This window comes from Dendropsophus ebraccatus, chromosome 3 (assembly GCF_027789765.1).
Source record: "Dendropsophus ebraccatus isolate aDenEbr1 chromosome 3, aDenEbr1.pat, whole genome shotgun sequence".
In the NCBI taxonomy this organism is placed as follows: Eukaryota; Metazoa; Chordata; class Amphibia; order Anura; family Hylidae; genus Dendropsophus; species Dendropsophus ebraccatus.
In genome coordinates this window covers 168,433,800-168,450,249 of record NC_091456.1, presented here as the reverse complement: position 1 = coordinate 168,450,249, position 16,450 = coordinate 168,433,800, and the positions used below count along the sequence as shown (strand labels likewise).

Sequence of the window (16,450 nt, the reverse complement as noted above, 5' to 3'; positions counted from 1 at the left end):
AGTTATAATACACTAACAACTATATCTATAAGGGGGTGTCCAGGTTGTATAGGCTGTGCTTCAGCATGCATGCCTTCTTCCTCCTCCACCCTTCCCTACATGGCTATCCATACAGAGCCTTGTACATGAATCATGAAGGGCAGAGAGTGGTGGAGGAGGGAGTAGGAAAGCATGCTGCAGCTCGGCCTGGCCTTTACAACTCCCATGTTTAGAAGTAAAACATAATTTTATAACTTAGCAAACAACCATCAACTAAGAGATAGTTTTATCTCCCTAAAAAGTATTTGCCCCCGTCTGCAGCTCTTAGCATGATATAGATCTGACCCATCTGTTACCCTAGGGCCTCCATTTCCTTTGTGACACCTTATATAGCTTACCTTAAATTCCACAGTGATTTGGAAAGTCTGGTATGAGTTTTTCAGTGGCTCAAATGTCATATAGGAGTGACCGTAAAACTGAGGATACTGAACGTTAATATCTACAAAAGAAGATCTTGTTAGACATCTGCACATTTTCCCCACTAGTTACAATTCAATCTACGTGGGGTAAATAATGGGAGGAATATTTTTTTTAATCTTAAAGTGAATGAAAGTTAAAAGAAAAAAAAAAAAGGTCTTCAAATCCTATACAATAATATGCTACCTGTAGAGGGAGCTGAGGAGCTTACTGCATACTATATGTAAATTTAACTGTAGAGTAACACAGTATACAGTGAGCTTTGGAGGTCCCCCTAGTGGTGGCTGCAGAAAGACAGGATTGTATTATTTAGTTGATTTTTCTGAATTATTGCCTATTTCTTTTGGGTTAGTCAGGCTGGCTAGAGGCCACTTGACTTCCTGTCTGGCTGACCAGCATTTAGGTACTAAAGTGGTAACAGGAAGTTGTTGTCACAGATGTATTGTGACGGTTTTGCTGACATTAATCTAATGTTTAAATACCAGGATATTGTCAGCTTTCCCAGGATCTACCTGGTTTTGCACTAATAATCAAACTTTTAAATCAGAAGTCGGGAAAAGTTGGGTGACCTGTTTAGTTAGTTCTGGAATATCACTAGTTAATGTTAATGGCTGTAAACCATTGATTAGGGATGGAGAGGATGCTACAGGGAAGGTCATGTGTCGCCTCACATGTAAGGTGGCCGCGGGCGGTGGTGGTGAGGGAACCATTACTACTATGCTCACATCGATTTCACAATCAGCACATGGTACATGAGTCTTAGGTCATTCCAGTCAATAAGCTGTAATACCAGATACAACCTAGCATCCTGTAATGAAGCCGGATGGTCATATAGGATGTAGGAGCATATGGACGTCATAGCTTGAGAAAGAATGGAGGGGGGGGGGTCCATTCTGGTGAACCCAAATCTTCCATTGATTGGTCAGCCATTCATTTTGGCACTGGAAGACCCTACTGGATGTCCATTCACTGGATGTCTTTGCTTGGTCCTCTACTGCTTTCCCATAGGATGACCTCATGTTGTTTTCCCCATAGAAAGATATATATGAGGGCAAAGGATAAAGTCGAACACAAGCCTAAGTGGGCCCAAGGGTCACCTTCCTATATGGGAAATATAGGACTATAAAAGATGTATCAACGTCACATCCCCGTCCTTATCCAATGTACTATCATTAAAAGAACAAATATCCCTACCAAACAGTGGCTAAGGATGAGTGTCATAAATTATAGTGCCACACAATGGCGACATATATGCAACACTATACAGTGCCACCACCACCATACACTGCAAAAATAACATGGAAGAGAGCTGTCTTCATAGGAGAATTCCTTTAACTCTTTAAATCCCATGATCAGCAAAGTTGCTCAATATCTGAAAAGGAACCTACCATGATCACACGTCTCTCCTCCTTTGCCGAGGTTGCAGTGGCACTGGGAGCCTCCCCGGTCATAGTCATTGAGGCAGAAGCTATCGGCTGGACAGACTGTCTCTTCGCACGTCAGATCAAAGAGTCTAGGAGGAGAAACCATTGTATTTTTCTTAGCAAGTTTTGTGGTGGTGGCCCTGGAGGTGGTGGTGGCGGCTTTGGCAGTGGTGGTGCTGGCGGTGGTTGTGGCAGTGGTGGCGGTTGTTGGTGGACTCGTTGTTGGCTTAGTCATAGACCCAGAAGTCGCGACAGCACCTGTTGTGGTTGTTCTCAGAGGGATTATCTTTGTGTAGGTTCCTGGTGTCATTTTACTTTCTATGACAACCTTCTTGTTTCCTCCTCTCGTGCGAGAAAGTGGTCGGACCTGTGGGGACATCAATATAGCAACATTAAGCAAGCCTGTTCTTTCACAACAAGATGAATTATGTTTTATTGTGTTATCCCTCATAGTGGTAACAGGTGAGGCTAGTGCTGTCACTGCTGTTATTGATCCCTTAGGGTCTCCTTCATGGTGCACAAATATTTCTTCATTTTAGGGGTGGGAACAGAGCTGGGCTGTTTGCCAGTAGTACTCACACAGGCACTTCCTTTCCCTTACATCTCTGTCTACTTCTCTCTGCTATGCCATGACACTATGATTGGGGATGATTGACATCATAGATACCATGCGAACAGAGAATGGGTTACTGATGCACTGGGTTTTAAAGCTGCTATGTGAGCAGGAAGGATCACAGAAGGAAAGAGGATACATAATATAAGCAGACATGGTCTAAGCAGTTAATTGCTGGTGTTGCTGCTGCTGGTGATGATTGCAAGTTGAAGAGAAAAGGGAGAGGGAAATTGTATTCAGGAGGCAGCACTGTTCACATTCTATGATTGTATGATAACTAATTACACCAAAGGATAATAACTTCATGGGTAGTCAGAGTTAAAAGGGAAGCTTTGGTCTATCCTCTTTCCTGTGCATTGTACCACCTAAGACCCACCCTCACTTCCTGTGTTCTGTCTTGGTGCCTCAGCTGATAAAATTCTCCTTACAAAAGGCAATGGACATGGACAAGTGAGACACCAAGGGGTAGATTTATCAAACATGGTGTAAAGTGAAACTGGCTCAGTTGCCCCTAGCAACCAATCAGATTCCACCTTTCATTTTCATTTTCAGTGGAATCTGATTGGTTGCTAGGGGCAATTGAGCCAATTTCACTTTACACCATGTTTGATAAATCTCCCCCCTAGTGTCTGAGAGTTTTTATTCTTTTGGTAAATTAGGTGATTTAGAGATATTGCTGATCACATGGAGGAAAGTTGCGTGACCATTTAGGACTTAGTCTGCAATACATTAGAACGTCTTCTCTGCATCATATAGATTTCTTTTTAGGTCCATTCACATGAGGCAATATGAAACCATGCATGTATAGGTGTGTGATAGTGGTGGGGGGTGTAGTGACAATATTTTACATTGTGTTTCCCATAAGGATTATCTCCTAGGATTTTCGAGATCCTTTCACAATCTTTTTGCAATCTTGTAGGTCACACTGAAGGTGCAGGTCACTTCATATCACGCCGTGGGAGAAAATGTTCTTATATGTCAACTTAGAAAGCAAATTAGTCCGGGACCTCGCTCCAGTACACCCTCGCCTCCCAGATGCTCTTGGTAAAGGTTAAAGGTATCAAGCTGAAGTCGTACATTATGACAATACAGCGTGTCCCCCCATAACCCCACATCACCAGCACAAATCCTTGAATTGTCCTTGTATATGAAATCTTCTCTTAAGTTGTGCCTGTGATTTCCTGCTCTGCTAGATGCGGATTTACTAAAGGTGAAGACTATGATTAGTAGCCATTAGAGTTGGTGCAGGTTTGTAGATATAGGGGCACAAACACATGCCACCTTCACCAGTATCTTTGTGCCTTAGGAAATAAGATATTTCCACATAAACTGGCCATAACGTCAGAACCACCTGCCTAATATTATGTATTTTCCCCTCATGTTGACCTGTCGAGGTCTGGAATCCACCAGATCCCAGCACCAATATTTAGAAGATCCTATAGAGGTGAGGTGCAGACTCCATGCATGGGACATATGTAGTGACCCGATACGGGAACCTAAGTTCTATTGCACCTGAGTAAGGTAACTCACTTGGGTTCACACAGATGGGGATGAGGTATTCACTGTAGTTAGTGATTTCCCCACTAGGTGCTGCTCTGTATTATATGTTCTATGAAGCACAGCTGAAGGAGACTTATGGGTTAACTATTTTGTGTCACATGTGAGGTTTTATCCACTTATAGGTGAAGGTGCTTTGGCTCCAGTCTCTATCCTATTATCTGTCTTCTTTTTTCTTTTTTGCACACCCAGAGCCACCAATCACAGGAGGGTTTGGTCAGACCCCTGTAGGAAGGAATTAGTTCCTGGTGGGAGAAGTCAGGGTATTTGTTTCTAGTCAGTGTGTGAGGAGGCAGCAAAGAACCATGTCTCTGCTAAAGTTAAGCCAGGGCCTGGCTTAGACCAGGTCCTATGTCAGGGACACAAACAAGCCAGTTCCAGATTCTCCTTATCAAAGACACAGCAACTATTCAGTGCTAGAGAGTCGAAAGGGGGGGAGCAGCCAGAAGAAGGATCACCTTGTCCATTCCAGGAACCTCTCTAAAACATGCAGGGCAGATACCTAGGAGTCACAGGTACTGACTAGAGATGAGCGAACTTTTCAAAAGTTCGTTCCGACCGGACTTCTGGATTTTTAAAAAAAGTTCGGTTCAACCGGATTTCGGATTTCATAGTTCAAAGCATCTATATGATACGGGGGTAGTGTATTTGGTTGAATTTAGGGCTCTACATGTCAGTAACATCATTATCTTTTCGGTATCTCAAAGTAATTTTTTTTTTTAGACTCAATATTCACCATTACAGGGTCTATGCAGGAAATTCACCATTACTGGGTCTATGCAGGAAAAAGGTCACAAATGCAGTGAAGGAGCAGCAGTAGTCATTGGAGGCCAGTGGAGGTCCAGCAATAGTCATTTGAGGCCAGTACAGGAGCAGCAGTAGTGAACATGGAGGCCGCTCCTCTTAAAGATATAATGACGTGACACAGGGGGTGGGCTAGTGCAACATCCCTGCTGGTTGGAAGTGTTCAGGGCATCATGGGAAAGCACTTTTCCTGCCTGGAACACTTCCTGCTTTCTAAAATGGCGGCTGCCATTTTAGAAAGCAAGAAAAAAAAAATTTGGAGCGGACTTCCATAAATCCGAATCCGACCGTACTCGGACTTTTGGGAAAATCCGACCCGAATCCCATACCGGCCGAACCGGTTCGCTCATCTCTAGTACTGACCCCCAATGGAACAAAGTTACTATAAGTCTAGGTATTTCACTGCGCATCACAAGTCTTGGAAGTCTTCTTAGGCCCGTACTACCCTGCAGGACGGGTAGCCCGCAAGCAGAATGCGGTCGGACATAGTCTAAAAATGAGCACGGATTTGCTCTCTATATCTCTTCTTCAGTTCAAACTGTTCAAGGCAGAGTACATTACTAATTGGACAAGGCCCTTCAGGCCCGTTCTCTCCTCTCACTTCTGCAAAACCTTTTCTTACAAGCACCTTGTCTCTACCTCAACCACAAGCACTTAAATAACCTTAAGTATTGCAATAAACTGTATTTTTACTAAGTACACCTGTATTGCACTGAATTTCTGCAAGCAAACTGTTCTATTTTTCAAGTGTTGGACTCTGGACTATCTTTGCGCACACCCACACCTATACACACACCTACACTTGGGTTAAACCTATATGAAAGCGGGCGCCAAACAGTCCGGGGTGGGTCCCATACTACTCCAGGCTACCGTGACAAGTGCCCAAGTGACCCTAGACTCAGCTACCACATCATCGTACCAGCTGACCCAGCAGTAAAACAGAACCCCAGCGCCCAGACCTCGCACATACAGCAGCTGATAAGTGCTGGAGAGACTTGAGTTTTCAAAAAGAAGTCATTTCATATGTAACTTTCTGACAATTTCTGATTTAAAAACATTTTTTTTCTTGGGAGTACCCCTTTAAGAAAGCAAAGATTTTATATTAGCTTAATTTTCCGAATAGTGATACACCCATAACAACAAAGTTAAAAAAAAAAAAAAAAAGTTCTGCTTTTGACTTACATCATCTATATAGATATCGTAATCGGAGTCATCGATGTTGTAGCCATCATCATCACCTATTTTAGGTTCTGTGACGTATCCGTCAATATATCCTCCAGATCCCAGCTCATCACTTCCTGCAATGAAAGAAGCAACACTATAGAAAATGGTTCAGAAGACCTACAGGTCACACTACAATAGAAGAGAATAGCATCCCTATAGTCACTTTCCTCCCTCCCTACTACAGGATCCAGCATGGAGGACCCCCACCCGCCTCCTGCAATCCCCTTCTGAGATACATCAGCATAGAGAAACATTTCAGATTTTTTTTTCAATCAATACAATGAGCATTGAAAGTGAATTCAATTACTCCACCTATAATAGGCATTGTGCTTGGCAAGGACGTAACGATTGCTCCAGAAGGCTGATCGATGGCGACATGGCGCCCCCTCCCCCATTATATTTATTTCCTGCTTTTTATAACCTCGTATTCGCTTTCATCGCTTTTTCATATAGTTTGTGATGGATTGAACTACGTCTCCCCGCTAGTGACTCCCGTACACAGGATTACAGGATTAATGGGAGAACGTCTGTGATTACATAGAAATAGTCAATTACGGAGAAGGAAAATCAAATGTAAAATCCAGATACAATCAGAAGGATTGAGGCGGTTGTGATGAAACACGTTACGGTTTCCTCTGTAATTTTACACAGCAGACTCAAAACACATCATTCAATGGTAATCAGCTGGTACTGAACACTGCGAGCCCACCACATTAATAAAGAGTCCCAATGTAATGGACTAGATGGGAGGCGTTCAGGCTTCTACTGACTTCTACTAATACCAAGATTTCTGCAATTATGTAGTCACAAAGATGCCCCAATATTCCCACAACTAACAGTCAATCTCCCTCAGTCTGGGGCTCCATTCAAGATCTCACTTGTTGGGTAAGGAGGATTCTGAAGAAGGTCAGGAATCAGCATAGAACTACACGGGAAGATCTGGTCAATGACCTGAAGAGAGCTGGGACCACAGTTTCAAAGATAACACACTACACTGTCATGGATAATATCCTGCAGGGCACACAAACTGCCTCCGCTCACACCAGCACATGTCCAGGTCCAATTCATGTTCACCAATGACCATCTGGATGATCCATAGGAGAAGGTCATGTGGTCATATGGGACCAAAATACAACTTTTTGGTCTCAACTCTAGAGATGATCGAACAGCCTAGGTAATAGGCTCTGTATCCCGGAATTCCAGGCGGTACCTGGGCTGTCTCCTCCTTCCCCACGGACAGGGAAGGCATCAGGTATCAAATGTGGAAGGTCCGGCAAGGTTCGAATTCGATAGAACCTAAGATTTTCGGCTGTTTGATCATCTCTAATCAACTCCACTTGTCGTGTTTAGAGAAGAAGGATGAGTATAACCCCCAGAAAACAGTAAAGCATGGTGGTGGAAGCATCATACTTTGGGGGTTCTTTTCTGCAAAAGGAACAGGACAACTGCACTGTATTGAAGGGAGGATGAATGGAGCCATGTTTCATGAGTTTTTGGCCAACAACCTCCTTCCCTAAGTAAGAGCATTGAAGATGGGTGGTGGCTGGGTCTTCCAGCATGACAATGACCCGTAACACGTGGCAAGGACAGCTAAGGAGCAGCTCCGTAATAGGCATTTCTAGGTCCTGGAGTGGCCTAGCCAGTCTCCACACCTGAACCCAACTGAGAAAGCTAAAACAAAGTTGCCCAGTGACAGCCCCGAAACCTGAGAGGTCTGGAGAAGATAGATGTATATAGAGGATGGGACACAATCCCTGCTGCAGTGTCTGCAAACTTGGTCAGGAACTGCAGGAAACCTCCGACCTCTGTAACTGCAAACAAAGGTTTCTGAACCAAATATTAACTTCTGTTTTTTTATTGTATTAAATCCTTATTTCATGTAATAAAATGCTAAATAATAATTTATAAATCATACAATGAAATTTCCTGGAATATTTCTTAGATTCTGTCTCATAGGTGAAGTGTACCTGCCATAAAGATTACACACCTCTCCATTCTGTGCAGGCGGGAAAACGTGAAAAATTGACAACGTATCAAATATTTATTTTGCCCACTGTCTATGATCAAGTAGCATGGACATTTCTACACAAGTTTTCCACATGGGGGAGACAGAAACTTCCATTACAGTTGATGACGATAATAATTAGTTATCAGCAAAGTTTCTTTCTCATTCATTCAGATGCACCAGGGTAAAGCCCCTATAACACGGGATGACGGAGAGAAGCAAACAAGCGCTGTCATCGCTTGCTTGCTTCTCTTTCCCCGCTCGCTGCCAGCGCTATTACACACGTAGGCAGCGAGCGGGTAAGTGCAGGGGGGGCCGCGGGGAGTTTCGGGGGGGGGGGGGGGGGGGACGATGACTTGGGTCTGCCCTGGTAACCGCCTGATCGTTCGGGCAGCCCATAGCAGATAGCAGTGGTCAGCTGCCGCCGCTCCTATTCCACAGCAGCACACCGCTGCAATCGGGAACAGATCGCTGCTATATTAGTCGTTTGTCTTTCAACATGTTGAAAGACAAACGACAGCAATGATCAGCCGTCATCGTTCATGTCGGCTGATCGTTGCCTTCTATTACACAAGACGATATACGGCCGATAATTGTTTCGTGTGATAGGGCCCTAGGAAATGACTTGGTTGGGAATCTATCTCCCCTTTAAGTCTCTTCCGATGGCTGGGCTGTGATGGTGCTGGAGGTGTAGGAAAGGCCCCGGATAAGAGTTTTAAAAACAAAAAGTTTTGAGTTTCCTGCACAATAGAGTTTTTTTTTTTTTCTTCTTTTGCAGCTCGGAGAATAACAAGTCTCCGGGGGGAGATTGACTTGTCCCCAAACACAGAAATTGTCTATTACTACTTCTCCAGAAATGAGAATGGGTCTCGGGGGGGAAGGAGATAACATGCGTCGGGGTCTTCTGGGACTCCATTTTTAATAAACATTCCCCTTCCTCCTTGTTAAACCCATCAGCTCCTTCCGCAGATCTTTGGGAAGTTTGGTATGATTTAATTTGCAGACAATCAGAGGCCGTGTTACCGGGAGCAGCCACTTCCAGGCGTGTAAATAGGACAATCTCCGGGTGGTGCTGCGGTGTATCGTACCCAGCCTGCTGAATAATGAGCTGCATCTGGATACAAGGACAACATCGCCGCCTCCTTTTTATTTCCTCTCGTAAAGAGAAATTGTGCAAAGTCGTCTTATTTATTGGCGTCCTCGGCATATGGGGTTTTAGTAACCGTCTAGATATTCTAGATAGAATCTGTATAAAGTCCATATGGTGTATATAACACCCACTCCTGTGTCATTAAGACTGGTAGGAACATCCACACGACAGACCACATGCACTTTAGGAGACAGTCATGCAAACCTGTGTTCCTACCATTACATTGTATATGTCTGGTACGCAGGATCCCCAACTATGGGGAGAACATGGCTGACAGAGGATAGGAAAGAGATGTACACAGCAGGCTGAGCGCTTAGGCTGCTGTCTAGTAGGACTATGGCTGTCTCTGCTGTTCTCATAACTTAGAATTTAAAGGGAAGCCATTAGCAGGTTCGAAGTATCCCCCTATAGCACACATGACACTGTGGATAAAGGTGGGTTTCTTACCTTCATCCTCTGTGCTGTTTCTGTGCTATTAGTTAATCCTGATGCTGATTAAGCATTTTGGTGCACTGTGGATGGGACTCTCCTCAGTGCACTAAACTGACCCTGGCCGGCCCGCCCCTTCTAATGAATAACAGCAGGGTGGGCCGGCAAGGTGTATTGAGGGTGGAAGTCCTGTCCTCAGTGCACCAAAACCCTTTATTAGCATAGGGATTAAACTCCTAATAGCATGGGAGGGCACCTATCATTTATGTGACCATCTATAGAGCTAGCGTGGTATCCCACTACAGGTGTTCCTTATATGGCACATGTCGCAAAGTTATCCCTATAGTGGTAATGAAGGTGCATTTTTTAGTTTCACCACAAGGTGCCAGTGTTATGTTTAAACTCTGTTATATGTTGCACAGTTGTAGCTACTAAAGGGTTACTGTATTTTTGTAACACATGATCTGTTTTGACCAATAGGAAATGCTCTTTCTTTTCTACGCATCTCTGCTCTCTATACATACACACACAACCCCTAGGGGGCAGTCCAGTTGAGTTGTGTTAGTGGTCAGAGACACACGTGTATGGAGAACACAGAGACGTTTACTTTTAAGACTACTTCACTAGACAGACACTATGCAGTGTTAAACCCCTACAGGAGGACAAGTCAGAGATCACCCCAGCCCATGCCGTAAACCTCTCTAGACAGTGGCGGGTGGTGTCCTAAGGCAGAGGAACTGACCCAAATAGAGCAAAGCAACCGTACAAAGGTCTATGTACTCTATCTTGCAGCGCAGGTGAAACCGGGACACCCTTGGACATTTAGCTTCGCCCAGGTAACCTAGTCTGGGGCTTGTGTCACCCTAGTAGGACAGGTCCCTCGACACTGCATGGTAGAAGATGGTTTAAATGAAACGCAGGCACAAGTATTCTTCTCTCAACTATTCTTCTCTTCTCACTAGTATTTCTCTCTCAAGTTCTGGCAGAGCACACTACAACCCTGGGTTGGGGCTCTCACGACAAACTCTTCTTTTCACTGCTCAACACTAAGCTATGCAAGCACTGCTATCCTACCTCAGCACTTAAAGTATCTCCCAGCACAGATCCAGTGAACACGAGTCTGTATAACAGAAGTTATCTAATCACCAGCGTATCCTGTATCACAATCAGTAAAGCCATTTTATTTATTTTACTGGGATTCAGTGATCATTGCACCAGCACCTACACATACCTGCTACATACCCATTGGGTTACACTCCCCTTTCTGTGGGTGGCGGTACCAACAGTCCGGATGGGTCAACTCCCCACTCCAGACCACTGTGACAAAAGCCCAAGGGACCAATCACAACCCGGCAGGTCACCAACCATTTCAGGGGAACAGTATAGCCAGCCACAATTTAAAGCAGGTATACCATCATACCTGTGTGCTGAATTACCACTGGCGTCACGACAGTATCACCACTGGCTGAGCTGTACAAAACGCGACCAACCACCACAGAAGTGGCGTCACCCATAACAACCTAGTAAGTGGCCGGTCAAGCAGCGGACCACCACACTTGTGTGAGGGCTCGTTTTTTGTGGGGAGAACTGTAGTTTTATTGGAACCATTTTTGGTCACTTATATTTTTGATCACTTTCTACTTGGCCAAATTATTTTTTGTTTTAAAGCATTTATTGTGTAGGATAAATAGTTCTATTTTAATACTTTGGACTTTCAGAGATGCGGTGATTCTAATTAAGTTTTTTTTTTTTTTCATTTACAATATAAAGGAGAATATTGTAAACTTTTTTTTATATTTTTAAAAAACTAACTTTTTATTTTTTTTTCTTGTCCCCCCTATGGGACTTGAACATGTAATTGTTAGTACTGCATGACTTCAATTGTCTAGCAGGGTGTACTTGTCAAGGTAATGATCATAAATGAATCTTATAATGACTTTTTTCACTTTATATGAGACAATGCTTTGTTTAACCAATCATATCTTGATAATTGTGTACACATGATTGTGTCTATATACTATGACTATATAAACTGTATAACTTCCCAAAAATAAACAGAAGCTTCCTGACTCAGCTGAGGCAGGAATAGGGTACAGAATCTGTGTTTTGGTGCCGGCGCCCAGCCAAATAATCTAATTTTGACAGGGACAGTCACTTGGGATATCAGGGTGGACAAACGGCATCCATCCCTGACATACTTACACTACTAACATAGCAGACCTGGAGGCCTTCACTAGACCCCGGCTACCACAACAGCTGCTTGGCATCCTGTATTTGTTATGTGGGTGGCCGAAAGGATGAGATAGGAGGTTGTTATTGACTTTGTCATCTACAAGATTGAGCAGCTGGAACTGGAGCTAGATTTGATGTTCAGCTTTCTGGGTGGTAATAGTTAATTGTATCACACATGAAACTGACAGGCATGGAACAGACCCAGCTTCTGGGCCCACTCTATACTGTCCAGTTTTTTGACAAATGGGTATATCAAATGCTGGATAATGGAGATAAGCGTGGCTCGAGCATGCTAAATCCACTGGCTCAGCATTTGACTACTGATGGCTGACGGCGTTGGATACAGCCCAAGGGAGTCCTGGAAAACATGGATACAGCCATAACCCATAGGCTGTATTCATGTTTTCTAGGACTCTCTTGGGCTGCATCCAACTTCATCAGCCACCAGTATTGAAATGCTGAGCGAGCGGACTTATCTCTATTGACTAGTTTATCAGAGTATTCAATAACTATGGCTGGATCTGCTTTTCCCATAGAGCTTAAAGCTGCGGCTTCTCCATTACATTTGACTCTTGGTATTTTAGGTTTATTTACCAAAACCAAAGAATATCTTAGGTCTGACTTGCTATGGACAGAGATGCTTCCAGCCTTTTTGCCTCCTGTGTGAAATAGTGCCCTTAAAATAAAAATATGTAAGTACAAGGCAGCCCTGTGGTCAGTAAGGTTAAAGTTCTCATCTTGCCAAAATGAATGGTTCACCCCTAACCTCAGCTAGTCCGCATGGTCCTTATTTACTCCACTACTGCAATGACATGTTGACCTCTCACTTTAGCCACTAATGTGGACGTCGTCAATGTAGCGGGTCACATTAGTAAATCCTGAGCCATCCTATACAAATAAGTGAAGATAAGCATAAAATAGCATAAAACATCACAGCAAAATAAGTGTCATGGATATCAGGCATCTTTCTCCACAAACCATACAAGGCAATGAACTCTTTGTTATACAGGAATCCAGCATCACTCACAAAGGAATTCCTACTAAAATACTGTGACTGGGTTACAGTCTGCAAATGCAACCACAGCGGTTAAAGATCTCAGGCAACAATTAAATCAATTTGCAGTCGGGCCAAAAACACTCAATGAAATCATCGGTGGGAAAACAGAAAAATTTCACATCCTTTCAATGAGCGGAATCTCTTCTCGGTCAGAGACACATTATAATACTTCAATCATCTTCAGGTTAAATGCTCAGAGTTCACCGAAGAGCATTCAATCTCCGAGCCCCCGTCTACCCTCCTATTGTTCTCTGCAGTGTAATTCCATCTATTAATATTGCAAAGGGTGACAATGGCAATGGTCAGTGATCCAAATCTAAGTCCAGAACACAACCCTCCTGAGGAGGAACGCGGAGAGGACTTGTATTTGTTCTGAAGGCTGTACAATATTACCTGAGATTTAATCATCTCCAGCGCAGCTCTGAAGCACAAGGAAGCTGAACGCTGCCAAGAGGTGATTCTTGTATCAGAACACAATTCTCCACCAAGTGCAAGTAAAAAAAAAAAAAAAGTTTGAAAGAACAATCGATAGTTCTAGAAAATCCACCAAATGTTTTCCTTCCAAATCCTCTTTAATAATCCTTTTATATTGACCGAACTAAACTTCTCTAGAGTTGCCCATATACTCAGCAATTCTCTTTTACTTTAGTAACCTTGTTTCCATCCTTAAAGGGGTATTCTAAGAAAAATCAAAGGGGTCCCACCTCCACCTCTGGAAAGAGCCGAGTAAGGCAGAAGAGCACTGTACTCAGCTTCCTCCAGGAGCCTTATATGAATGAATAGAGCCACCGTAAAGAGACGAGTAAGCTGGAAGAGTGCTTATTTGACTCTGGCACCTCCATAGGAATGAATAGATCTGCGGGTCTCATGTTGTTTCCATGGCTCTATTCATAACACAAAAGCTGGGGGGTTCAGAGGTCGGACCCCTGTGATCTGTTACTTGTCCCCTATCCTGTGGATAGGGCACAAGTTAAAGGACAAGTGCCATGAAAAACTTTTTCCCAGTAATTGAAGCACATTACAAAGTTATATAACTTCCCTGTCTTTTCCCCCCTTCACCCCCCACCAGGAAGTGTCCTAACTCACACAGACCTAATGACTGTCGTCACCATCACCAAGCTCTTCTCTCTGCTCCTTCTCCTGTTACACTAGCCTCCCCCCTCCCCTGCCTTGTCAGGTGACTCAGCTTGCTCAGCTCCCATTGGCTGAACAACTGCAAGCCATCACTTGTCACATGTCACTTGCTTATCTTCCCTCCGACTGACTCCAGCACATAGGCAGCTCCCCCTTCCCCTAATACTCTCTCCTGCTGCCGTGGACTCAGTGAGTGAATGACTCATGTCACTAGAGAAGATAAGCAAGTGACAATCGGAGCTGAGCAAGCTGAGTCACCTGACAAGGAGGGGGAGGCTGGTGTAACAGGACCTAGACCGGCCCTCCTGCTGATGACTCATCCTCACAAGAAGGAGCTGCCTGGTGACGGTGACGGCAGTCATTAGGTCTGTGTGAGTAAGGACACTTCCTGTTGGGGGGTGGAGGGGGGAAAAGACAGGGAAGGGAGGCAGATAGGTGATTGAAGCACATTACAGAGTTATATAACTTTGTAATGTGCTTCAATTACTGGGAAAAAGTTTTTCATGGCACTTGTCCTTTAATTATTCTTGTAATACCCCTTTAAAGGAGAATTAACTTTATAAATCAAGTTCTAACACCTTGTAACATATCTTTTGGATATTTTTTGATAATTTCGGAAGGCTTTACTCTGCTAAGTACAGGGGGCCCTGCCACAAGGTCTGTACTGTCCCCTCTGGCTGTGTTGGGAATCACTAGTAAGCTACTGTGCTATACATGTCCACATTGTCTGCAAGGGACCTACCTATGGGCATATAGCAGCCTTGCCTTAGGTCTCCTGACTCTCTAGTGCAGCATAGTAAAGTATCCTGAGGGTGCCCTTTCCAAGGCTTGGCCCAGCGGCCAGTGGTTGAAGGTTTAGAAAAAATAATATGCTTTGTTCGTGTTTTCTTCAAGTTCCTAAAAGCCAGGCTATGGCCTGCTAAAGCTCCATGTTAATCACCACAGTTATAGTGGAACTAGACATGTCCACGCTGAGGAGATAATTGCTCATAAGTCCTACTAGTCTGCAGAAGGACTTATCTGAAGCAGTTGGAGACATTGCAATAGGCTGATGTGCCCCGCTGTCTCTTGCTTTGCTTCCTCAGCGTAAGTTGAGAGGCTAGCTCTGCCTAGTTGTTTAAATCTGGAACCTGTACTACTGGACTTGTCACTGTTCATTGACGGATATCTCCTATCCATGAGTACGGGTTATTCTTAAGTATCGCAACAAAGCCGCATTGTCCCCTACAGTACGATTTGGACAGGTCCCCTTCAGGTAGTCCCTCTTGCCACAATTACAAGTCTTCTAGCTGTAACTTCTAAAGACTTTCCAAAACCCCAGTTATTGTTTAAAGGGAACAATCAGCAGGTTAAACAAATATACCCTGTTCATAGCTCCCTATTGTGCATGGGGAACTGAGGATGAAGACATGTCTTTAACCTTCATCCTCGGCGCTGTTAATGAGCAGTTGTTAATGTAATTGTGTCTCCAGTAGGGCCGTCAGGAGCTCTGTCCCGCCCCCAGAGTGCCAGGGGGTGATGGCCCCACCCCCAGTGCTCCTAATGGCCTTATCAGGGACACAATTACATTAACAACTGCACAGGCAAAACTGAATCTCAAGCTTCAAACCGCACCTTGTGAACACTGTCAATGAAAAGATAGTGTACTTTAAGAGATTGTTAAGTAAAAGTCATCATTCCACGGTTATCCCGGGTCTGTGTGTTCTTACGTTGCACCATCACACTACAGAGGGGATATGAGAACACCTATAACTGGCGAGTGTTGGGTCCCAGGGAGAGCTAACTACCAAACTGAGCCTCATAACAAGTGTCACAACGGTACTGTAAAGTAGCAGCCATTGTCCCCAAAGTCCAACAGGCACCTCAACCCCTTTTTCATTCACCCTATGAAGGAGTTCTAAACTTAATAGAGGGGGAGGTCCCCTGTTCATGTTCTTCATCTCACTCTGAAAGACCTGTCCTATGCTACATTACACAGCCAAAAAATTAGCTGATCGGTGGGGGTGTCGACACAACGCCAATAAGTGACTTATGACCTTTCCTGTGAATATCTCATCAGCATATCAAGAGAAGTGGATAACACCTCTGACCTTGCCTGTGATATTTACCATATCAGAGAATGACATGTTCAAGTCTATTACTGGGACTGAAAACAAAAAAAAAATTGTAAAAAAAAAAAAATTGGTAAAATGTTTAGAAAGAAAACAGAAATCTAATCAAAAAGTAACACCCCTATCCTTACCTAAGTTTTTTTTGTTTGTCATAATATAAAAAAGTTTGTAAACTATACATTATTGGTATCAAGGCATCAAAAACTTCCTATATGACAAATCACATTATAAACAACTGAAACAACAGGTAAAGA

General features: G+C 43.8%; 1 protein-coding gene across 4 annotated transcripts in view; it reads right to left on the bottom strand.

Moving 5' to 3' along the window:
* The window catches only part of EGFLAM (EGF like, fibronectin type III and laminin G domains), a 73,019-nt gene that overhangs the window by 15,310 nt on the left and 41,259 nt on the right, over positions 1-16,450 (bottom strand). For 3 of the 4 annotated variants that reach the window (XM_069964763.1, XM_069964764.1, XM_069964765.1), the window contains 3 exons: positions 6,037-6,152; positions 1,845-2,247; positions 378-478 (listed from right to left, as the gene is read on the bottom strand). In XM_069964763.1, coding sequence (XP_069820864.1) covers positions 378-478; positions 1,845-2,247; positions 6,037-6,152 — 620 coding nt within the window. Of the gene's footprint in view, positions 1-377; positions 479-1,844; positions 2,248-2,869; positions 2,936-6,036; positions 6,153-16,450 lie in introns of those variants that run through there. The other variant, XM_069964766.1, reaches the window with a different exon arrangement.